The following is a 25592-nucleotide window of genomic DNA, read 5'->3' as shown; positions in this document are numbered from 1 at the left end:
GCTTTCCTCTCCGCCCTAACCCCGGCTCCCCTGCCAGTCCCGGAGGGTCTGAGGATGGGGGCGGGGACGCTGGCCCTGCCTCGCGCCCGCGCCCAGCGCTTTTGCTGCAGGGGATGCGGCTAACACCCCTGCTCGTCCGTGTTCGTGTTATTTCAAATCATCGTCATTATTATTTCATGATTCCGTGGCCTTTCTTGTCCAGAAGGCTTGAATGACTGAATTGGGTTAAGAATGAACCCTTGTCGCACTCACTCTCCTTCCGCCTACTCCTCCCTTCCCCACCCCTAACCCCCGCCCCACCCCAAAAAGGAATTCTGTCTCGTTGCTCATTTTACGTTAGAAAAACGTGTTTTCGGGTTTTCTCGAGATGATGTGTGTGCCTGTGGGTCGGATATGTGCGCGGGTGCTTGCTCGCGGTAGGCAGGGCTGTGTGCTAGAGGTTGCTGGAACATTCTCCCCAGAGCACTGTGGCTGCGGCGGTGGGAAGACGCACGGATCGCTGAGATAGGATCTCTGGCATGCAGTCCATAAGATGACATCTATACACACATAAATATAGGTTTTGCACAAAATCTTAACTCTCCCCCCCCCAAATCTGTTCTTCCCGTTGCTGATTCTTGATACAGTCTCAATTCTACACAGAAACGTGGTTGGGGAAATGGTAGCCAGTGTGCCATTAGTAAAAACCCCACCCAAATAGGACAGATCTGGTCCTTCCGCCATCAGCGCGCTGCGTCTGCAAATCACGAAGGGGCGCAACCTCCGCGATATTAAAGTCTTGGGTTTTGAAATCATTCCAGCTGCAAAGCATAATCGATCGATCGCCGGGGCGGGTGCTCTTTCCTGACTCAGGAGCAATTGCTGTATGCAGCGTGGTTGCTCTAGTCTAGGCGCACAGAATACTCCCCACGCCTCCTTAACGAAGGGGCACCTTCTACATGGGTAGGTAAGTAATAGAAGTGAGAAGACCAGGGTTTGGTCAGGATTTCAGGATGAAATTGAATTGAATAGCACTAGCTTATCAATTAATCATATAGAAATATATACAGGGGTGGACAGAAATAGGTTTACAGTTGTGAGTAAGCAAAACCGTTATTCTTTTATTATTTATTAATGTATTATTTTCCATATGAACAACTACTGTAAGCCTACTTTTGCCCATGTATGTATGTATGTATGTATGTATATCAGGTGAATAAGCTGAGCCTGCAGCAAGCATTGTGTGACCTGTTGGCCCAATGCAGATCACTCGTGTGACAGTATAAATTAATACACTGGTGCTGTTTGCCTATGCATGTATGCGTGTTAACATCCTCTGAAAGAAAGTCCAGTATATTTTTAAATAGTAAATTAAGATGGGATGATTTGTAATATTGAGATCTAGAATTTTGTTTAGCCAAAACTCACAATGGTTTTGTGATGCGATTTACAGGTTTGCAGTGAATTATTCTAGTCTAAGGGGGAGGGGTGTGTTTTCATTGCTAGAGAAATTGCTTCCACCCTTAGTCACTAACATTTTTAGCAGGGTTTATCTGTTGCATTAAAAACACTTACTTACTGCCGGGTTTTCCCCATTAGTAATGGATAGATTTGGAATAAACATTTTATCATTTGGCCCAATATGCATGCAGCATTTCACTCCGATTCAAGACTTGCTCTCAGCGTGCCAGAAAGCTGAGTCACACAATAAAATACTTTCCCTCCCTATAATTTAGGATCAGATTAGTTTCTGAATTCTGTGAATATTCAGTAGTTGCTATCAACAATAATTTTAAGTTAAATCTGTACAATTAAAAAGTAAATGGAAGATGAATCAATTACATATTTAATTGGGGATATTTCTCATTGATAAATTCAGACCATCTTTAGAAAAAAAAATCCTGATTTATCAATCACCATTGTTTCTCACTCCGAAGGTATGGGACTGACCATGGACCCCGCCCACCCCTGTAGCTGGTTCCTCACTTAAGGCTGGTGCAGTGGCCTCCCCAAGGTGGCTGCCGGCTCTGGGCGTGGCCACCCCAAGCCCCTGCAAGCTAACTCTAGCTCACACCATTTTCCTCTTTGGTTTTGGAAAAACACACATTATTCTGTGGTCACAGGATGTGTGACCTTATATGAATAATGCAAGAAATCTGTCAGACGAGGGGAAAAATACCAAGCTAGCCACTGACCCAGATGTTTCCAGTACCAAGGCCAGTTCCCTTTCCTGGTTCTCTCAAATGGAAACTTTGGAGTCTGCATTAACTTTTCCTTCCACTAGAGGGCAATCGAAGTCTCTAAAGCAGCGGTTCTCAACCTTCCTAATGCCGCGACCCTTTAATACAGTACCTCATGTTGTGGTGACCCCCAACCATAAAATTGTTCTCGTTGCTACTTCATAACTGTAATTTTGCTACTGTTATGAATCGTAATGTAAATATCTGATATGCAGGATGTATTTTCATTGTTACAAATTGAACATAATTAAAGAATAGTGATTAATCACAAAAACAATATGTAATTATATATGTGGTCTTAGGCGACCCCTGTGAAAGGGTCTTCGACCCCCAAAGGGGTCGCGACCCACAGGTTGGGAACCGCTGCTCTAAAAAGGTAGATTAACCCACCTTCAAATACTTTTTTTTAATGAAATATTTTTAATTGGCTTATTCGGTTGCTTATTTGCTACTTTAGTGCTATGCTTTACCCCAGTGGAATAAAAACGGTTGTGAGCCTGGTCAATTACAATGTATTCTCTTACAATTTTACTTTCTAGTTTCACTACATTGTTACTACAATATCATTTTATGTTAATTTGGGGGGAGGTGGATAAATAGTGGAAAATGGTCCATAGTAATAGAAAAAATACTAGGAAAACACACATCAATGCTTAAACAAAGGAATAAATTAAACAAAAACATTGTTTACTTATTCATTTATTTATAATGTGCTTGATGTTTGGGCCACACCTGAATTTCAGTGGCCAACTTCCGTGGCCACCTTTGCATTAGTAGGGAATTTTTTTCTCTTATATTTCATGTAATTATAATCCATCTGTAAAGTATTTGATAGTTTCATGTGACTGTGTTCCTCAAGCTTTAATGTGCACAAGAATCACCTGTGATTTTCATTAAAATGTGAATGCTGTTAGGAGATCTGGTTAAGACCAGACATTCTACATTCCTAACAAGCTCCCCTGGATGCTAATTCTAACCACCAAACGGGTCAGTTTTAGAAACAAAATGTGTGCTATACACGTCCCTTTCATAATCAGCTCCAGTATGATGCCTTCCCATTTTCAAATCCATGGCCAACTTCACAAAATATTTCACTTCCAAACTCACATGCTTAGGAAGTTCATTCTTCTGGAGTTACATATTTTGTGCCATCAATCTCTCTTCATGGGATTTTTAATATATATTCCTGTTGCAGGATGTAGGACTCAGCAAAAGACCTTCAGGAGAAATGCCCAAAGGAGCATGTGTGCGTGTGTGTGTGTGTGCACGCGCACGCACGTGTGTCCAAGAAAAAATGAATGTGGCTTGTGGTACAGTTGAGAAGGACTGATAAATCAATATTCAGCATCGCTAGCTTACTGTTATTTACAAAACAATGAGTTCAACTTGGAAGTTTTTAGTTGTGGATTAATATACAAAAGTCTGAAACTCCATTTGCCATACAACTAATTCATTGCAAACCCTCCTTCTACCGAAGCAATTAAAACAGAGGGTGCGTCCTAGGTGGTTTGGCTCAGTGGACAGAATGCCGGCCTTCGGACCAAAGGGTCCTGGGTTCGATTCCAGTCAAGGGTATCAGGGTCCCCTCTGGCCCAGGCCCTGGTCGGGGCTCATGCAGGAGGCAACCAATCAATGTGTTTCTCTCTGTCTTTCTCTCTCTCTTCCACTCTCCCTAAAAATCAATGGAAAAATATCCTTGGGTGAAGATTAACCACAATAAAAAAAGCAGAGGGTGAGCTGCACTAACGCTGCCTCTCACTGCCCCATACTCACTGCTGACCCAAGCTCTGCCAGCGTGTCTTCCTCGACCCGCATGTGGAAGCCAAGAGCTGAGTGTGGCTGCAGATCAGAACACAGATTACCTGTGGGCTTCCTGCTTCCTTAAGCCAGGAAAGGACCCCCCCTTTTTTCTCTTAATACTTTCTAAGGAAGTCAAGCCAGAGGGGAAATGGGTCTGTGAGGACCATCAGCAAAGACATCACATGTCAGTCCTCGCCTGCAGTGGGTGGCTGCCCGCAAACATGACCACATTCCTGGAAATGTTATCCTGCAAAACAATACTACACATGAAGTAAATCAAATGAGAAATCCAGTGCTTCCCAAATAGGGTACTGAAAGCACCCCGGCTAACACTGGCCACGAGTGGGGAGGATACACTGTTATTCAATATGAAGTTGGATTAAGCCTCCTTCTCCATCCTTTGTTATTGTTGTTAACTGTTCATTTCAGGGTCTCTCAAAAGCTAGGAAACTTTCTGTTCTGCAACTCCTGGTCCATTAAAGACAGAAGAAAACCTGCTAACAGCATCATGAACGTAATTTGTGCTTCAACAGTGGGCCCTGGCCATGTGAGGCTGCAGGGGCCCCTCACGTGGAGAGAACAGAAATCTCATCCTGACGACCTCGAAGACTGAGCTGAAACCTCTTGACTGGCCCTTTAATCAGCAGTTTTACTGTGACATTGCTTTTTCCAAGAATCACTTTTCTGGCACAAAGATTTCTATAACAAGTGACTTTTATTGATGGATTCAACCCTCACATAACTTGCTAGGCACAAAGCACTTTACACATGTGACCTATGTTAATAATCCTTAAAAGTAGGTCATAGAACAGGTGGAGAAGCTGAGGCACAGAGAGGTGAGGTGATTTAGCCAAGGTACCATAGTCTGTCAGATCTGGAATCTGGGCCCAGACCCTCGGCTCCAGAATCCGCGCCTTTAACCAACACCAGATGCTCCTGGACCTGCTTCCTGGCGGGGTGACCCCACGGGAGGTCAAACCTGTGAGGCCACCGTTGAGTTTCACAGGCCTGGGGTGGTCTCACCCTCTCTGAGCAGACTCGCCTTGAAGAGGAAACGCCTTCAAATCGATGACTAGTTTTAGTAGCTCACCTGGGACTTATTAAAAAAATTGCCATGATTTGGGCTTGTGGGGAAAGAGAGTTAAGAGATCTCGGGGGGGGGGGGGGTTGCAATGTATGGAGCACGTGGCTCTCTGAACGGCGCCCTGAGAGGCAGCAGGGATTTCTGATGTGGACATGCTGTGATGACCAGTTTCTGGGGGGAAAATAAACCCTGGACTTAATCTAATCAGTGTCATCTTGGATAACGCATTTCAAAATGGATCCTTCCATTGACCGTAGATATCCAATTCTAATATTTTGTCTTATGAAATAAATCTAAAGGAAATATGCATCCCAGGCATCCACATTTAATACGGTCGTTGGAATTGCTCCAAGCCCCTCCCGATACGACTGCCTCTGAAGCCGGCAGGCGGCAGAGGTCGCGGGAAGGCTGTGACACCCCGTGCAGCACTGTTTAATTACCTTTTAGTGAAGGCAGCACGCCTGTCGTTTGTCAAGGAGACACTGGCAGCCGTGGAACCTGTGTTTGTATAACCCACTTTACTAGCCGTGATTAAAGATAACATTAGGTGTACACTCGTTCGTACAAAACACTTTTATGTGGCTGTAAAGGTTAATGAATGCATCCCCGCAATCCCTGTGCTCATCATGGAAACAGCTTCGCCGGGAATCGTACTTAATAGAAGAGGCCACATGTTATACTATCCAACCACAGCAAAAAAATTTAAGATTTTTCTTATTAGTAATTTTGCTGACCTCTAGGTTACAATATTTACTGCTTCGAAAAAGTACAAGATTCCAAAAATTTGCTTTGTAATCAGAGTAGATCATTACGGTTCTTACATGGCACAGGAAGGTACATTAAGAAGAATGTGATTTTTTAAAAAGCAATATCATTGCAAAAGCACCACCGGTAAGAGGGCTTATGTGGCAGTTTTTCTTCCGGAGCAGCTAGCTGTGCCTTTGATGTCAGAGTTTGTAGTCATCATTGCAACAAGGACTTCCTGTTACAATGACCGTCAGTAATAAGAATCTGTCAGTCTTCTAGCTGTTTGTCTTTATGGCAGGATTAAAAGAAACGGATGCAATGTATCGAAACCTAGTCCCACAAACACTTGTACAGGAGAGCATTAAAGTTTCAATTTTAGCCTCCTGTTTTTTCCCCCCTACAAACTGCAGCCAGATAGTTTAATTTCACTCAACAAATCTACTCATTGTAAACCTACTAGTAAATAGTAATCTCCCCGTTTGGACTTCCTAGTGGACAGAAACCAAACTCCTGAGGCAGAGCTCCACTTAGAACGTATTGGCTGTTGCAAAGCTGAGACCAGAGAATCTCGGGAAGATGTCACTGTTCTCACCTCCAGACGAACGGAGGGGCCCCAGACATCTACATAATTGTCTTTATTGCTGCCTAGAGCTTTTTACTCCCAACACTGGCGTCCATTGCTGTTATTTAAGTCCTAGCTTTATCTGAGAGGTGCCAGTCAGCATCCTTTGCACTGTCATTTTGTTCAAGAACACAAATTACCAGAGCCAATGCTAGTCTTTTGATGCACATTATACATGATCCAAGACTCCTGTCACTTTAAAAATCATCTTTTCATTGGACTTGAGGGCTACATTTTCCTTTTATAGTTTTTTTTAAGAACAGACACAAAAGATTGAAAAATGTTCAAAAGGAAAAATTAGGATCGACCTATATTAGACCTTGTAGTTCTTAGAAAAATCTTTTTAATCTTCATATAACGCCTAGAAGATGGGCATAGCACACAGCTTGCTCTGTCTTAAAATGAAACAAATGGGAAAGTGATTTGGATCTGCCAGGCACCACGTAAATTCAAGGGGTGCATTTTTCATGATCAGTTAGGTGGAATGACTGGACATTTTATTCATGAAAACCTCAATGCACATGCATTCAGAATGAGTAACGGGGAGCAAGGAGCGCAGTCAGAAACTGAGTCGTTTGCTTTTTGAAAAATACTTCCCAAATCATAAAAATTGAGCCCTGGCCTGTGTGCTCAGTGGTCAGGGCTTTGGCCTGTGGACCAAAGGGTCTCGGGTTCAATTCCCAGTCAAGGGCATGTACCTGGGTTGCAGGCTCCATCCTCAGCCCCGGTTGGGGTGTGTGCGGGAGGCAACCAATCACTGTGTGTCATTGATGTTTTTCTTTCCCCTTCCCTTCCACTCTCTCTTAAAACCAATGGGAAAACTATCCTCTGGGGAGGATTAACAAAAAATGATAAATAAAAATTGAAATAAAAGTTGAGTGGCTTGTTCAGACAAGAGTGTCTGATATTTTCAAGGGCTTGTGCTTAGGTTCAACTTAAAATTCTTCTGTAAAATTCTTCTTTTAAAAAAAGAAAAAAAGAACATTGGCTGAGAAGAAGCAATAACTCATCCAAAGTTCTGTTACAGCCCTAGCCGATATGGCTCAGTGGATAGAGCGTCGGCCTGAGGACCAAACGGTCCCGGGTTCGATTCCAGTCAGGGGCACATATCTCAGTTGCAGGCTCCTCCCAGGCCCAGGCCCTGGTCAGGGCTTGTGCAGGAGGCAACCAATCAATGTGCTTCTCTCACATCGATGTTTCTCTCTGCCTTTCCCTCTCTCTTCCACTCTCCCTAAAAAATCAATGGAAAAAATGTCCTCAGGTGAGAAGTTCTATTACAGTCAGTCGCCACTAACTTTCCCCCAAACCAACCTTTAAGGGAAGGTGGCCCACGGTGGCAGCAGCCAGTGGAAAGAATTGCTGGGCAAAGCAGGGAATTGCTGGGAAAGGCCTCAGCAAGCAGACACAGAAAATGGAAGAAGGCAGACAAGCCAAAGGCAAAACTCAGTAGAGTTTTCTCCTGGCTCCACGCTTGCCCTTTGCCCACATCACTTTGACATTCTCTGCTCCGAGTCACCCCCGAGCAACCGCACAAGCAAAGCACCCAGGACCAGACAGACGGTCAAGTGCACGGGAGGCTTGGTCTAAAGCTCACCCAGAAGTTACAAACAAGGAAAAGCTCTCTGATAAGGAGATACTTTCAACAATAAAGACTGTGTGTATTTTTTTTAAAAAAAATCAGTACTAATAAATTCCACCAAAAAATGGTCAGGTCAGGGAATGTTACTATTCCGTGTAAGAGAGAGTTACCCTGCTTCCCTATTCACTACCTGGTAATCCTTGAGCAAATTATCATTTCTGGACCACAAGTGTCTCAGTTATGAAGGGGGAAAATAATAATAAATCACGCAGTTGTTAAGAGGATTAAGTAACAACTAAAGGATAAGCACTTTATAGTAAAAATATGAATCCCCTTTCTAGACCCCTTATATGAATGATGGAAACACTAAATAAAAATATTAATTTAAAGTAAAAATCTAGCCTTGCCAGTGAGGCTCCGTTGGTTTGGAGTCATCCTGTGCACTGAAATGTTGGGGGTTCAATTCCCAGTCAGGGCCCATGCCTGGGTTGTGGGTTCGATCCCCAGTTGGGATGTGTACTGGAGGCAACTAGTAGATGTTTTGTTCTCACATTCATGTTTCTCTCTCTCCCTCCCTCTCCATTCTTCTCTCTCTAAAATCAAGAAAACCATCTTTTCAAAATGTTTTCATAAATAAATAAAGTAAAATTTTAAATTATTTGAGATATCTTTGACATATAACATTATATTAGTTTCATGCATATAACATGATTGATATTTGTATATGTTTTAATAAATTCCAATACTTGGTAATTTCCACATGTAATAACAAATCTACTAGAAATTACTTAGAATTTAGGAACTGATCACTACTCAATAATTCCTTGTGATAGAGGGAGAACTGATATTATATTTATTTTTTAATATATTTTTTATTGATTTCAGAGAGGAAGGGAGAGGGAGAGAGAGATAGAAGCATCAATGATGAGAGAGAATTGTTGATTGGCTGTGTCCTGCATGCCCCACACTGGGGATTGAACCTGGGACTTGGGCATGTGCCCTGACCAGGAATCGAAACATGACCTCCTGGTTCATAGGTCGATGCTCAACCACTAAGCCATGCTGGCCGGGCTAATATTATATTTATGATGCAGCTGCCAATATAGTGTATCTCCAAGACAAATCCACTCTGGGTAATGCCAGAATTAAAAGCACATTTCTCCTGCATTTATTTCTCATCTTATGTTTTTCTGTCATATTTTGTATATCATCCCACTTTAAGTATATATATATATACACACATATATATACATACATATATATATACTTAATGTGTATATATGTATATGTATATACATCTATAATAATAAAAGTATAATATGCTAACTAGACCGGACAGCCAAACGACCTTCCAGATGACCTTCTGGACGAAGCTGGGGCTGCAAGGGTCAAGCCCCTTGCACAAATTTTGTGCATCAGGTCTCTAGTATATATATAATTGACAGTTTCAATAAAAACAGTTTCAATAAAACTGACTCTTCTCACCTACCCAGTAAGGCTCATCAACATAAAATGTCACATTTAGTAGAAATAAAAACTAATTCCAGAGTTATTAAAATGTAGACGTCTCCTGAAGAGCAATAGCAGGAAAAGGAGAATTATAGCACGCACACACACACACACACAGTCTCTGATTCTTAAAATATTATTAAACCATCCATTTCAGTCAAATCCCACACCTCTTGGCTGTTATCATCTCTTCTTCCTGCCTCTCCAGTGTCCTCCCTGCCTGGCTCTCTCCTGCCTAATACTTCCCTTTTCAACACCCTTCCTTCAGCTACATCATTTCTTTCACAGACATTTTCTTATCTAGATCTGTTTAGCCTTCCTCCCCTCAACCCATTAATAGAGACCCATAAGGAAGATCCTAGAACCAAACTTCAAATAGAATGTTCCTTAGATGACTATAGTGGGGGCAAGGATATGGATTCTCAGAGTTTAGTATTATTTCTGAGTCTTTCACGAGAGTAACACCTTTTCAACTAACAGTGTTTCTGGTACCAATCAAAAAAATCTAAGATGTTAGCAGAATCTAATTGTTAGAGTAAGAAAGATATCCTGAGAAATCAAATTAGTGTTCACGCATCTGGCACCTGACTTTCCAAAGGCTTAAGGGAGGACAGTTGACTAAGGAAATAAAAGAGCATTTTAACTTTGGTTTTGTTTCCAAAATATCAATTCACATACATGTATGGTACACAAACTAGGAATTACCTTTATGACAAATGCAGATAAGTGATAGAAATATGTGCTTACATTTACAAATACAGTAGAGTCCTTGTTCCAAGTTGATATTCTGGATGATAACAATCTAGATATAAAAAATACTCTATGTTGTTTCACATTTTACGCCATCAAATACAGATAAGATAGACACCCACTTTCTCAGAAATGAGATGACAACGGAGGAGCTTTGACTTAAGGCATCAATACAGTTTAAATCCTCCCAAGGTCATAATATATTGCCCTCAGGAGGGAAGCTCAGCCTTAAAGAAAATTCAGACATATCTTCACTAAAAAAAAAAAAAAACTAACAAAGTTTTGAAATGCCTTTCTCTCAAAGGAAGAGAGAAAAGAATGGCATTGCTTCTATCAACCAAAAACTTGGTTAAAAATCTTTTTAGTAGTAGAGCAAATAAAAGAAAATGAAATTCAGGATGAACATTTCTTTCTTAGTTTAGGACTAACATTGAAGAAATATTGAGTTAAGCAGCTTTGAAAGAATTGGATTCCTTTTATTGAAATTTTTCTTTAAATGAAATTTAAAAAACACAGTTGCTCTGTATTGGTGATGCATTGCAGCAAGCTATATAACAACCTACTAGAGAGAGGAGATGCAGGCAAATGGAGGTTGGGAGAGACACTGGGCTTTCGGTCCTGCTGGCGTGGCTGAACAGAATAAACTAATTACCTAAACCAACTGAGAGGGAAGATGTCCGTCTTGACAAATAACAAATAGCCAAAACTTATTAATAATTTAAACATATAAATTGATGGACTTAAAGTAACTTAATATTGCTCACCAATCCAAGTCAATCAGGTTTCATAAAAGTAGAAAAAAATGCAATAACCAAATCAAACTAAAAATCCTTTATAATATACAGGGTTTGGCAAAAGTAGAGTTACAGTTGTTCATATGGAGAATAATTAATAAATAATAACACAGGAATAAACTCTGTGTTTTGTGTACTCACAACTGTAAACCTACCTTTGCCCCATCCTGTATTTCCTGAAAGTCTGAGCAAACTCTACTGGTCTCAGGGATTCTTCTTTTATTTTATGGCTTCCGTATATTGAGAAATCTACCTGCGCGAGAACACACAGTTACTTTTTAAATCTGAGTTTCTTTGTGCCATGTAATTATTTATTTCCGGTAAACCAAAACCCAATTTTCAATTTCTTTTCTTCTCTGGAGCCGTTTGTTTTATTACAAAAATAAGCAAAGTGATATTTTGGCATGGGAAAAATAGCAACTCAACAAAACTACATCTATCATAGCGTGAGCGTGAAGAACTTCGGTTTACCATTTCTTGGAAGACCTCTTATTTCCATATGTCCAGAAGAAACAGGAAGTGTGAACGAAGGCAAATGTAGGAAGCGTCCCCCGCACTTGGTTGTCTTGTACGTTTGAATCCTGCTGTGACGTGAGGACAGGAAACTCACAGTGGGACTCACAGGCAAAGACGTGACTTGCTTTGCATGTTGCTTTTCGTGCCTTGCAGGAAATTATGCTCATTAAAAGATTCTGGTATGTGCTCTGATGAATCCTATTTCAGAAAATGAGTCTTTACCTACCAAAGCCTGAGGAAGTCACTTTTGATTTCCAAAGCAAAAAAAAAAAAAAAAAAAAAAAAAAAAAGCCATTTTCATGGCATGTCTAGGTTATCCTGAAGGATCACTTTCACGCTATTAACCGCCTCAAAAAATGGACGCTGACGGTAATGACTCATGGGAGCTGTGACATTACGATGCTGGACACTCGTTGCCAAGTCTCCGTCACTCTCACCTCCTCCCAGAGATACTCAGAAATAATAGCACTGCAATCATTTTTAAATTCTGAGCAGTTCTAAGCCTTGACAATATTTATATGTTTTATTTTTTAATGTATATTTTTTCATTCTATTCTCCTTGAGACAAAGCAACTATAGGACATGTCGCTTAAGTAGGGCTCACAAAGTCCGCACACTTGTTTTCATTCAGCAGAAAGCTATTCCCTGACTGCTCCGCTTTTGCCCACTACACCAGTTACGTAAGCATCATTGCACAGTTTGTTTGTTTGTTTGTTTGTTTTAAAATATATTTTTATTGGTTTCAGAGAGGAAGGGAGAGGAAGAGAGAGATAGAAACATCAGTGATGAGAGAGAATCACTGATCGGCTGCCTCCTGCATGCCCCCCACTGGGGATTGAGCCCACAACCCGGGCATGTGCCCTGACCAGGAATTGAACTGTGGCCTCCTGGTCATAGGTTGACACTCAACCACTGAGCCACGCCGGCCGGGCACTGCACAGTTTTTGAATGGATGACTGAAATGGACCTTCAATGAATGTGATTTGAAAATCCAATTTTTAGGACACTATGGAGTAAATGTTCCATAATGTGCATCTTGCAAAGTTTCATTGAATGAGGCGAGAATTCTCCCTAGGGTTTTGAACGCACGTGAATCCTACCTGAGGCTTTCGTGGCGTTTGTCTGAAATACTTGCTGTCTATGAATTACTACATATCCTTTATTTCCTAAGGAAGCATGTGGGGAGAATGCTGTAAGCCTCGGACGACAGACTTACCCAGATAAGGATTCTATCCTATGGCCTGGAACCGTATGAGTACTATTTGGCACAAACACCAAATTAAAGTACTTCTCTCAGTCACAGTTGGTGCTAGTAAGTATTGTAAGTTGTACAATTTTGAAAGACACACACAGAATTACAGCAACAATACAGACCTCTTGGAATGCATAGAAAGTTCCCCCATCAAGGAAATAGGCGTTTATGCAAATTATTCAGGAAATGTGCTCTGAATTTTTAACAGCACCAGGAAGGTGAGGTCCCAGGTCGGTAGCACTTTCCTTAGCACAGTTTTGATCACAAGGACTGATTCATGTCATCCAGTTTATTTTCCTCTTCAGGATGCTTTGCCAAGAATCAATCTAATTGAAATGTAAGAGCCTCATATACACTGAGTGGCCAGATTATTATGACCACCTGACATTTGTAGGAAAATCAGCTATAATTTCATGCTGAAGTTGTTAGAGGGCCAGGTCATTATAAACGTCTGAAGAGCACAATATACCTAAGTATCGTTGCTGATCAAGTTCATCCTATCATGTTGATGGCATATCCCAATGGAGATGGCTTCTTCCAACAAGACAATGTGCCATGCCACGGTGCTCGTATTGTGCAGGAGTGGTTTCAAGAACATGAGGGAGACTTTACCTTGCTTAGGTGGCCTCCACAATCACCAGATCTCAATCCAATTGAGCATTTGTGGGACGAAGTTAAAAGAGTCATCAGGCAGCTGGTTCCACAACCATCAAATCTCACAGAACTGGACAGTGGTGTCAGATTCCTCGCATCACCTTTCAACATCTCGTGGAGTCAATGCCAAGAAGAATCGCCGCAGTATTGAAGGCAAAAGGTGGCCCAACGAAGTACTGATGGGCTGGTCATAATAATCTGGCCACTCAGTGTATTTCTGTAAAACCCAATAATGGGTTGTCCGGCTTTATTTGACTCGATATCTATTCCTACGGAAACAGGATGCTGCTTCAGCCGATCAAATATTAATCTTCCCAAACCTTCCTGGTCATTACAGCTTAGGAGACCATAATTCTTGTGGGGAAGGTGTGTAGGATGAATGCAAACTGGATCCTCATTTATACTAAACCCAATAGCATGACATCATCGTAGCAGAAATATCTAGGACATTACCTCATATCAGAGATCTGCTGGGATTTTTTTAAATCTGAGATTTATTTTTCATTTAAATGAGTTGAATCCTCAATTACATATTCATCAACCAAAGTTCTTTTTTTAAGGCCCACATTCAAGCCAATCTAGTATGTGTTTTAAATGAAATCATTTTAGTCTATTGCATCTTTCAAGAAGAAAATCAGTGAAAGAGGTTCCAAAAATATAACTAAACGAGTTGACCGATTTGACTTTTAGGAAGTAAACTGCCTCAGACTATTGGACCACAGAGCAATCAAACTACCAAACACATCACACACACACACATATGCACCCACACCCACACATGCACGCACACGTGTGCACACGCACACATACTATACGGTCAAAATCAAGTTAAAGTGAGCATCAGGAGCTTAATTTGTGGCATGAAAACAAGGCAGCACAAAAGAGCTGAGAAGCCGCTGGTTCCATCTATGTTAAGACTCGGACAATGGGAGGCCAAGAGGGTACAGTGAGGAGAGCGGTGGGAAAGTGTGGGTTCAAGGTCTAGTAATCGTGGGTGGAAGGTTCAGGTCTTCAGCACCAGTTAGCAGAAAGCCTGGCTCTGCCACTGTCTGCAGTTCGCTCGGGGGAGAGGCAGCCAGGCCCACAGCTACCTCCCCAGTGTGCCGGGGGCTAAAGGTACCTCCACCGGGAATGACAACTTTTTTTCCCTGAGAAAAGGGGTGGCTTTAGTCCATGTTTATAAAAATGGGTAAGTTTCAAATAAGGAAATTTTTCAATGAAATTCCTCAGAAGCCAGTGCGATCTGAGTGCTGTGAGACCAAGCGCAGGCGCCGTCTCCTGCGTTCGCCATCTCCTCACACTGTGCCCTGCACTCTGCCCAGAGGCTTTCGGAAGAAGGCGTTCAGGTTGAGTCAAATTAGGTATTGAAGCCAAGAACCTCCGGCCCTCGCTAGCTTCACAGGAAACATGAGAAAGGAAGGGAGAGAGAAGGCGCTAACAGACCTGGGCGCTCGCTCTGCCGGAGCCATCCAGGGCACACGTCCTCGGTCACGTCCAGGCCTCTGGTGACTGTCCTTATGGTCACGCACTCGAGTGTCCACTCAGACAGTATGAGATATTTCCTCCCAAAGTGGCACCTTACGAACATTCCCAGAGCATTTCCTATTAGCTCTCACCTGGTAACAGGAAATCTAACACAGATAGCCACGCCCCACTCTGCAGTAGCCAAAACTGAGGAGACAAATAAAATTTTGCCCAGAATGAATACACGGAAAGTATTTTATGACACTACTGATTCCAAATCAAGTAACAACGAGATAGTAGGGATGAGAGCTCATGTTGGTGCGTGCGTTCTCACACCAGCCAAGTGAAGTAGAAAGTTTACAATTTTTACTTATTTGGCCTTTCAAAATAATGGGGCGGGGCATATTGCATGAATAATATATTTTCTTGTTGAAACACAACATCTATAAAATTAAGAGGTAGTTGAAAGTTGGAGCAAAGGGCTCAGAGCTTGTGATGTAGACTTAGAAGACTGGGGGAAATAACTATAAATGTGTGTGTCTATTTCATATTTTACCAAGTAAGCAACACATCTCATTTTAATCTATCCCACGATCTAATCTGATGATTAAGTCTCAAGAACAATTATATTGTTCTCCTCCACTACTCTGTTCCTCAAAGAAAAAAACACACACTCCTCACATTTATATACACACAGGGAAAAGAAACAGAAAAATTTCAGGTAACTGCCTGCCAACATCTATCATTCTTCAAACACCTGAATAACTGGTGCAAAAGTGATTTCCTAAAATAACAGGATAACATCACTTTCTCTATCTCCTTGACTGTGACATGAGCATGTAAGGATATACTTACCCATATAATAAGAATATACACTCAGGACTCTCGCTGGTTTGGCTCAGTGGATAGACCGTCGGCCTGTGAACTGAAGGGTCCAGGGTTCAATTCTGGTCATGGGCATGTACCTTGGTGCAGACTCAATCCCCCAGGATGCGTGCACGAGGCAACCAATCAATGTGTCTTTCTCACATCGATGTTTCTCTATCTCTGCCTCTACCTCTCTTTCCACTCTCTCTGGAAATCAATGGAAAAATATCCTCCGGGTGAGGATTAACCAATATATATATTACATATTATATATATGCATCATGTGGCTGAATTTTAAATGTGTATATATATGTATATATATATGTATACACATAGTATATATATATACACATATATATGTATATATATACTATATATATGTAATATATAATATTTTTTTCAGAGTCCCTGCTCAGCAACTCTTCCTGAGTTTTCTCACCATCTGCACCAAGTAAAATCCACAAGTTCAAAAAAAGGTTTCTTTCTTTCTATAAACCTCTATACTTACTTGTGCCAATTAAACAACAGACGCCAAAGGAAAATGGGAAGATAAAAAAAGTCTTGGATTCTTTATTTTAAACATCAGTAATCCTAATATACCAACAAATAAAAAGTAATCCTTTCTGGTTAGAAGCTGTATGTAGAGGGTGCAAGTGTGTGTTACAAATCTGAGCAGATTGTTGGAGGAAGTGAATAGTTACGTTCAAACTGAACTCCACTCTGATCTGTCGCACGCTGCGCAAGTTCCTCCACTTCTCTGAGTGTTTGCTTCATCTGTGAGCCTAGACTAGTATAGTACCTCTCCCCTGGCTGTGTTGAGATGACTAAATGAGAAAATGCATGCAAACGGCTTAGCGAATGGCAGCTGTTACCAGTACGCACAGTTCATGTAGCCTTTCGGAAGAGTGGCAAAACTACCACTATCCGTACATCGCTAGGCTGCGTGGATATTGCTGTAGAATCATTAGGCATCACGTGAGCTGAATTTTAAATGAAGTCACTGGAGAAATACACCTACTTGCAAGCATTAATTGTTAATCGTAAGTGCAACCAACTATGAAGAAGATTACATGGAGTTGCTGGTCACCTCCCACATCCCGGCAAATGCGCATCCAGCCCTGCTCGCATGCGTTGGGGTGCTGTGAACAGATTGATACAGGCTGATTTTCAAAAACCGATAACAACAGTTGTCAATTCAAAGTATGAAATATCAATAGTGAGATATTATTAGCGCGTTTCTAATAGCCTTTGCAATTGCTTGGGATTTTTTTATTGTGCATACAAAAGTTTATCCAACTTATGTGCATTTCAGCACCTCAACCCATGCCCTACTTTCTGCAAGAACAACTCTCTCATGGGACTTCGTTTTCAGGACACTTTCTCTGGCAAACTTCCCTTGACCACCACCCGGGAGGGCCCCCCTCCCCTCTGCCCTGGGCCCTCACTCAGATGTTATTTCCTATCAAGGTGCTTCTTTCACACAGTCTCTTGCATTTCCCGTCCTTTGCCCCTGGCACTACCATTTCCAACGCCAACCACGGTGCCCTCAAACTCCATCCAGCCGTTTCTTAAGTGTGTCTCCCAGTGGCAGGTCTTTCCAGCATAAAGTGGCCAAATAAATGTAAGGAGAGGCTTTTGTCAGGTATCTGCCCCGCTTTGGAAAGGTTTAGTGGCTCCCTGTTACTAGGATGAATGTCATGGCCAGACTTTGACAGTGAGAGGGGATGTTACTGATGGGCTTAAACCAGCCCACTGCCACCTCTGCTTCTCAAAGTTTCTCACAAAAATATTCCTAAGGGTTGATGCAAAACCAAACCAAAACTAAGCTTATGTTTCTTTTAAGATTACACTTAAAATTCATGATATTCTAACATTCTTAGATAAAATCTATCCATGCTTGTTTCCAGGCAAATATGATGTTGTAAGTCACAATCCGTTTCCATGAGCAAAATTTCCAAGTATCTTACCGGAAACCTTGGAGCAGAACTGGCTCCCAGGAAGACTTCCTACCATGGTAGCACAGCCTGTGGCCACGCTGTCTCCCGGGGCACAGAGGTCCCCATTCACAGATACCAGGAAGTGGGTGATACTTCGTGGAGTTTTCAACCTTCTGAGAACCCAGAGTCCATGAAAATCTCCCATGGACTCTTTAGAGCCCAACTCAATGTCCTTCCCTCCATTTTCTCTGGCTGCCATATGAAATACAAGACACCCAGTTCCATTTGAATTTCAGAAAAGCAAAGGAAGATAGTTCGTAGGTCTCATGCAATATTTGGATTAAACTTGACTCGGTGTCCTATATGTGTATTTACTAAATCTAGCAACCTGACTGTGAAACCATTCCTGACCACCACCCCATCCTCCTCTGACCAGGCAGGCCCAGCTCTCTGGGCACAGTGAACCTCATCCTGAAAACTGAGCTGGAGTAGGCCTGTTGGCGACCTTGACCACCTTGACGTCGCGTTACTGCATTTCATCCAGAGGCCCAGCTTTGTCGTTGGCCTCAGATGACTGCCCTCTGTGGGCCAGTTGACTAAATGCTCCCTTGGGACTTTCCCAATCTAGCATTCTTAGCTCTAAAGCACCCGGTGCTGCATCTGTTTCTCGCTGGCCAACAAAGGTACACCTGCCGCTAGAGCGCAACGGTATCTTCTGCGGGTTTGCGTTTCCCCAACATGCTCGCTCTCCCTTGGGTCACAGTGGTGATCAGAAGACCCTGCCAAGAGGCATGTGTTACCCGGGAAGTTCAACACCTTATTCCAAGTTAGGGCACCATATGCCTATCATTTTCCTCCCATTTTTCTTAATGTATTAATCTCACTAATTAAAGAATCAACATCTGGCCATCACTGTCCTGGTAACCATGAACAGTGGTAAAATGCCCTCAAGGCCGCCTGGGCAGGGCACCCCTTGGAGGGGAAAGGGGAAAATGAAATGGAAAGGGGAGATAAGGAGGAAGGAGGTGCCCATCTGAGCTCCTGCAGCCACCTGGCGAGGTGGGCACCCACACTGGGTTCCACAGAGAGCAAAGGAGATCCACGCTGGGTCTCAGGCCAGGTTTTCGGTGTCTGTTGAAAGAGGGAGACGTAAGAAAGTGCCCTTGGGGGTGACGAGAAAGCAGCAGCCTGGGTCCCTGGAGGGTGTATCTGCTCACTAGCTATCCCGGTGCGTTCTCTGCCGTCTCCAATGAAGGCCTTCGGGCTGAGCCGGCTCAGGGCACCTCCTGGGTCTCACAAACCACAGGCCTGCGCGGGCGCTGCACTGCCCCCATCTCTGCTCGTTTCTGCTCCTGCTTCCTCCAGATCTTTCCCGTCGCTCCCTCCTGTCCTGCCCGATCTCATTCCTCCACCTTCCTTCCTTTAATCCCCTTCTCCACCTTCTTACCTAACCAGCTGGAACACGCCATTTATGTCCTGTGTAAGAACATGCACTTCAGAGTTCGGGCTTAACCATTCATCCTTTTATGTTTTGTGAAAGAGAGCAGAGCAGGGTCCCGGGCCGTATATGGAGAAGGCTATTACTACTGAACTTAAATGAAGCATTAAGAGGAAAACGGGGCCCTGGCCGGTGTGGCTCCGTTGGTTGGTCGGCATCCCGAACACCAAAATGTTGCCGGTTCGATTCCCAGTGGTCAGGGCACAGGCCTGGGTTGTGGCTCAATTCCTGGCTGCTCACTGTCCCACTCCCACATCGATGTTTCTCTCTCTCCTGTTCTTTTCCTCTCTCTAAAAATCAATAAAAATGTTTTTTAAAAGAGGAAGCTGAGGGAGGAGAGAGTCTAACCGTGCCCTTTGTTCCAGCCTACAAGGAGAAAATGAAGGAGCTGTCCATGCTCTCGCTCATCTGCTCCTGCTTCTACCCTGAGCCCCGAAACATCAGCATCTACACTTACGACGGTGAGTTCACACCAGAAAGGCTGCCCTCGGGATGGCGGGGTCCTGTCCTTTCTCCCTCCCAGCTCCTCATCTGATCGAATCCCCGGCTGGTGGAGCTCGCTCCTCAGGTGCTGGGTCCAGCTATCAGGCCTTACTGCTTGTCTATGGCTCAAAACAGTTCAGATGTGGGGCCGCTAACAGGACTGTTTGTGGGAATGGAGGACTTTGTTATTTCTCATCATTTAGCCTGAAAGTGCCTCCGGCCTGCTAATTTCCACACAAAACCATCGAAGTCTGTGCTACTCGGTTTTCATGTGAAGCCCATATTTATGCAAAAAAAAAAAATCAAGTTTAGGTTAAAATCAATTCAGGCTATATTCTCCTAAGAATGTCTGCCATTACTCAACGCCCTGTGGACATTGTTGAGTTTCCCAACAGCGTAAATATTTATTCTCTTAAAATATATCCATAATCGCACCGCAGAAAGAGGTCTTGTATTTTCCACGCAAGGTGGAGCAAAGGGTCCTACGCAGCTCTGTGTCCCTATCTGACAACACAGCGGGGCTGTTTTCAATGGCCGGCACTCGGGTGATTAAAACAAGGCCCAGCTTCCAGCTCTGTGCTCACCATCCTCACACATTCCTTTCTCAGACATGGAAGTGAAGCAGATCAACAAACGTGCCTCTGGCCAGGCTTTCGAGCTGATCTTAAAGCCACCGTCTCCCATCTCAGAAGCCCCTCGAACTTTAGCTTCTCCCAAGAAGAAAGACCTGTCCCTGGAGGAGATCCAGAAGAAACTGGAGGCCGCCGAGGAGAGGAGAAAGGTAACTTTCCGTACATTTTTAAAAAATGTATGCTTAGTTATGGTTGACATATGTTAGAATAGTTTCTCTCTCTCTCTCTCTCTCTCTCTCTCTCTCTCTCTCTCTCTCTCTCTCCACACACACACACACACACACACACACACACACCCCTGGCTGAGGTTCCAGGGGACGGCACCTGGAAACGTGAGGGCCCTCAGTAGGCCTGGAGTCAGCCTACTTCAAGTAAAGGTTGCTGCTTTTAGACTAGCTAGAGCCAGAGGTCTCAGACACTAAAGAGCTCCATGCCCTGGTGCCCTGCCCCCATCGTGGGCCCCTCGCCCTAAGGGAGAAGGCACAGCCTCAGGTAACTTTACTCCAGGGCTGGTGGTGGGAGGCGTGCAGGTCGGTGCTCCTCCCTCAGGTCTGCGTCCCACCCCCAGTGTAGTTTGCGGTTTTCCTTGGAACTAGGAACCACCCCTCCTCCCTCTGAGATTTTTCCTGCCAGATGCTCCCCGGGGATGAGTGCCAGGCGCTGGCCCTGCCCTCCCCTCCCCGGCTGAGCTGCCTGCCGTGAAGTTGCTCCTCCCACGGGCAGGATCTGCCCTGGGATCTATGAGTGTCTTCCTGTGCTCACTTCTAAACCTGGATGGCATTTTTTCTCCTTTTCCACTGGTTTGTGTTAGAGACCTTTTCTTTTGCCAAATTTTAATTCTTCATAATCAGATGACCAAGAAAAGTCAAGGGTATTAAAAATGGAGGGCACTCAGAAACCCCAAGGACTTTGCACACAGCGGCAGAAGTTCTGTCTGCATGTACTGTACCAACGATGTGAATGTGGGCATCCATCCCATGAAGATACCTTTAAGTGGAATTACTTTAGCTAATTCATACCTATATTGTATTTTCCACGGACTTTATCATCATATGTTTCTAGGATTATTTAGTCACTAAGAATATGTTCTATGCCCAATCTTGTGATTTGAATAGAAACTCTGCATTTATAATAACTTTTAATTTTATTAAGATGTTGTCTATAAAAAGCCAACCCAGTAAACACTTCTATGTGACATGTATAAAGAGAATGAAGACAGTCCTTCTAAAAACTGAAATTTCTAACAGGGAGTGCAGGACAAACACGTGTCTGTGTGTGTGTGCGCACATAGGTATATGTGTGTGCATATACATACAGATATATACATATGTATGTAGTATCAAATAACAAGCCTCGAAGATTAGAAGTCCTCAGGCTAACTTTTCTGAACCAGAAAAGACTTTCTGTTTAAGGTGAGAAACAACACGATCTCCCTGTGGTTGAAAACCGTCTTGCTGTGTCCTGTAACACTGATCGAGATTTCCCTTTCCACTGCAGGGTGATGTTCTCGAATGTCTGAGGGGGACTTCTTTATTTCTTACTTATATATTTATTGAATTTGCCCACTTACTGTTGCTCTAAGTCAGAATTTTTAAAGGAGGAAACTAGCTACTAACCTGAGTATATGTATAGAACGTTGCTTTAAAAATATTTGTTCGCTTTGGGGGTTGTTAATTATAGCTTTCCTTGCATAGCCGAGCTAAGTTAATTTCATCCGTGACCATCCACCAAGACTTGGCTGCTGACAGATATTAATAATGACTGTAACAGCAGCGAGCGGGCCGCATGCAGGCAGTTAAGTCCGCCCCATGCACTGGCATCAGAGGACACGGGTATCGGTCCTAGGTTCACATAGGCAGGTTCTGTGACTTGGTTAGAATACAAACTCAGTGACTGAGCTAAAATGGAAACTTAGAGATGAAAATTCAGCAGCATAGTTCAGGGTGTTGCTGGTATTTCTAGATTGGGCATTTAATTGGAAGGAAATCATTAAAGGAAAAGGAAGAACAACACAAAGATGATCAGTGTTAACTGGGAGTTTTCATAAAACTCCCTGAGTTAACTACTTACTGGTTCTGGTAAAATTCCTGCCCCATAACAACAATAACTTATCAGCAATGAGGCATTTATACAATTGAGTTGAACTGGAAATTGGCCACATGGCTAACAGACATCTACACGTGTGACCATCCGCATTATGACTCCCAAGAAAAACGTTCTTTGGAACCCTTTAAAATCAGTATTCCCCCGCATTTTTGCTATGACTTCTTATTACAGTTTTCAACGCAAAAATCATTATATAGATTATGTCCTGGCAGTAGGGCTTTAATTAGAAGAAAATACAACTAATTAACAGAAAGTATCAACCGAAAAAATCATTAATTGATTTTATTCTGATGGGTCGTACTGACTTAATTAGTATTCATTTGAAGAACTGTTCGTTCTCTTTAAAAAGCCTTCAGCAAGCGCATACATCTCAGCAATTATCTAAGCCAGGACATGCATATAACCAAAACCCGGCTCAACTAGCTAACACCAGAGCAGGGTGTGTGACTGAAAAGTCTAGGAGGGGTTGCAGCTTCAAACCAGCTGGATTCAGGAGGCCGAGCAACATTGTCAGAAAACGTTCTTTCCATCTGCTTCCAATTGGTTTCAATAGTAAGAGTGTTTAATTTCAAAGAGTCATCCCAAATTATTGTCCTCAAAAATTAGCAGCTCCTACAGAAAGAGCTCCTCTTTCCTAAGAGTTCTAACAAAAGCCCTGGAATTGAGTCTTGATGGTCTGTCCTGGATCACATGCCCGACCCAGGGGAGGCAACACTTTGATTGGCTAGCCTGGATCACATGACCTGAAGAGACATCACTAAGATCTCTGAAGTTAGAAGTGAGGAGAAGTGATAAAAACTACTGACATGTTCTTACCTGAAGAAAGGGAAATGGATGTTGACAAGAACAATTACAAGCATCCACAGTTTTTAACTGCAAATGTTAGATGACCATTAGAATAATGATTTTGCTCATGCACTATTCACTTTGTAATTCTCTTCTTTAGCCCTGCTGACATCCTGTGTGGATATTTTCATATAAAAAGAACAAACAAACAAAAATCCAGCTATGCAGCTATATAGACCAGCACTGTCCAACAGAAATATAATGTGAGCCACAGATGTATTTTAAGTTCTTCTAGCAGTCACATTTAAGAAGATAAAAAGGAAACATGAAACTAGCCACTTGTGGCTACCCAGCTGGATGGCACAGATACAGCTGATTAGACCTGGAAACTTGTAGTGTAGGCCTAACTTTTTCAAAGTGGTACCAGATAATTATTCAGATTTAACTTTATATTTTTCCTTACATATTCTCTAATAATTACATTGATATAAAGTCACAAAGAAACTTCCACGCTCTGATTGCAATCTGCATTATACAAACCAGCACAGGTGGAGTGTAGGACCTACAGAAAGGGGTGGGCTCTTCTAAATCCCACACTTCCTTCCTTGCCCACCCAGGTCTCAGTCTATCTGTCAATTCCTCACTATGAGGAGGGGGCTCCTCCAAGCCCCTTTTACTTGTTATTCTCTCTCATGGTCATAGGTGCTCAGGACTATTTTTCCTTTGCAGTCCTTAGCACAATTGGTGCACACAATTGGTGAGCATATGTTTATCTGCATATTTACTTAGCCCTATATCCCCATCTATACTAATAAAAGCGTAATATGCTAATTAGACCAGACAGCCAAATAACCTTCCAGACGTTATTTCAGACATCCTTCCAGATAAAGCCGCAGTGACAGGGGCCGAGGCAGAGACAGCTAGGGGCAGTCAGGAAGGCAGGGGAGCAGTTAGGGGCAATCAGACCAGCAGGGGAGCAGTTAGGGGAAATCAGGCAGGCAGGCAGAGTGGTTAGAGGTGATCAGGCAGGCAGGCAGGCAAGCGGTTAGGAGCCAGCTGTCCCAGATTGCGAGAGGGATGTCAGACTGCCGGGATGTCAGACCCCTGTGGGATCCGGCCTAAACCGGCAGTCAGACATCCCCCAACGGGTCCTGGATTGGAGAAGGTGCAGGCCGGGCTGAGGCACCGCCCCCCTCCATGCACAAATGTTATGCACTGGGCCTCTAATTAGATTATAAACTCCATGAAAGTACGGGTTATATCTTCTATTTAATAGTGCTTGGCCATAGTTAGTACTACAAATATTTTTAAGTGATAACTTGCAGAACAAATGCTAAAGTGGCAATATGTAACTTTTTGTTTCATCCTCCCATCATAAAACAAAATAACAGTAAGTAAGTTTCCAAATGACACCTTCTGAGGTTGCAGTAAGTAAACTCTACAATCCAAAGAATTCTCAGTCTGGGGGAAATCACTTAATCAACAGATATGTACTGAGCATGCTCTATTTGACAGGCCCTGTTCCATCCATTAGGGATACCTCACCAACCTTACATTTCAGTGGGGGAGACACAGTAAGTACAAAAATGTACATGTCAGGTGATACTAAATAAAGCAGGCCAAAGGGAATTGGTAGTACTGGAGTGAAAAGCTCTGTTCATGTGGGGTGGTTGGGAAAGGCCTCTTGAATATGAGAACATTGGAAAAGCAGCATGAAAGGTAGAACATTGGAAGTAAAGGGAATGGTGAGTGCAAAGGCCCTGAGGTAGGAGGATGCTAGGATTGTTTGAGAAATAACAAGGAGGACAGTGTGGCTGAAGCAGAAAGAGCAGGGGGAGACTGGTAGACATTGAGCATTTTAAGGAATTTGACTTTCAAGTAAATGGAAGGCCACTGAGGAAAATAAAACCATTTCACTACTTGATATGAATTGCAGCTTCTTTTCACAGAAATGTCTGCTTTAAAAAGCTGGGTGATTAGAAAAATACAGAGTGTTAGATAAATAGAGAAGACATGAACGGTTCCAGGACTACGGATGCCCAGAGAGGATGCAGGAAGTGTTTTCAGGACAGCGGGTAGACCAGCAGCTTGAACTAGTGGATCTGGGTGGGGGGTGGTGAGCAGTGAGGTGAGATTGTGGAGGGCCTTGAATGCCAAGCCAGGTGCTCACATTCCGTTATGTGAGAAACAAGGAGTCGCTAAAGGCTTTCACAACTACAGATGTCCAGCCTCGCCCAGTGGTCAGCTACATTTCCACTGCCCTGGACCCATTGCCTCTCCCATATATTACACA

At 43.0% G+C, this 25592-nt stretch overlaps 1 protein-coding gene across 3 annotated transcripts in view; it reads left to right on the top strand.

The window, feature by feature from the left end:
• Positions 1–25592, top strand: part of STMN2 (stathmin 2) — a 38376-nt gene that overhangs the window by 2350 nt on the left and 10434 nt on the right. For 2 of the 3 annotated variants that reach the window (XM_005878190.2, XM_014549370.1), the window contains exons 2-3: positions 19658–19753; positions 20384–20556. In XM_005878190.2, the coding sequence (XP_005878252.1) occupies positions 19658–19753; positions 20384–20556 (269 nt within the window). Of the gene's footprint in view, positions 1–846; positions 947–19657; positions 19754–20383; positions 20557–25592 lie in introns of those variants that run through there. The other variant, XM_005878191.2, reaches the window with a different exon arrangement.

The sequence above is a fragment of the Myotis brandtii genome, unplaced genomic scaffold, assembly GCF_000412655.1.
Source record: "Myotis brandtii unplaced genomic scaffold, ASM41265v1 scaffold55, whole genome shotgun sequence".
NCBI lineage: Eukaryota > Metazoa > Chordata > Mammalia > Chiroptera > Vespertilionidae > Myotis > Myotis brandtii.
This window is presented reverse-complemented; position numbering and strand designations above follow the sequence as displayed.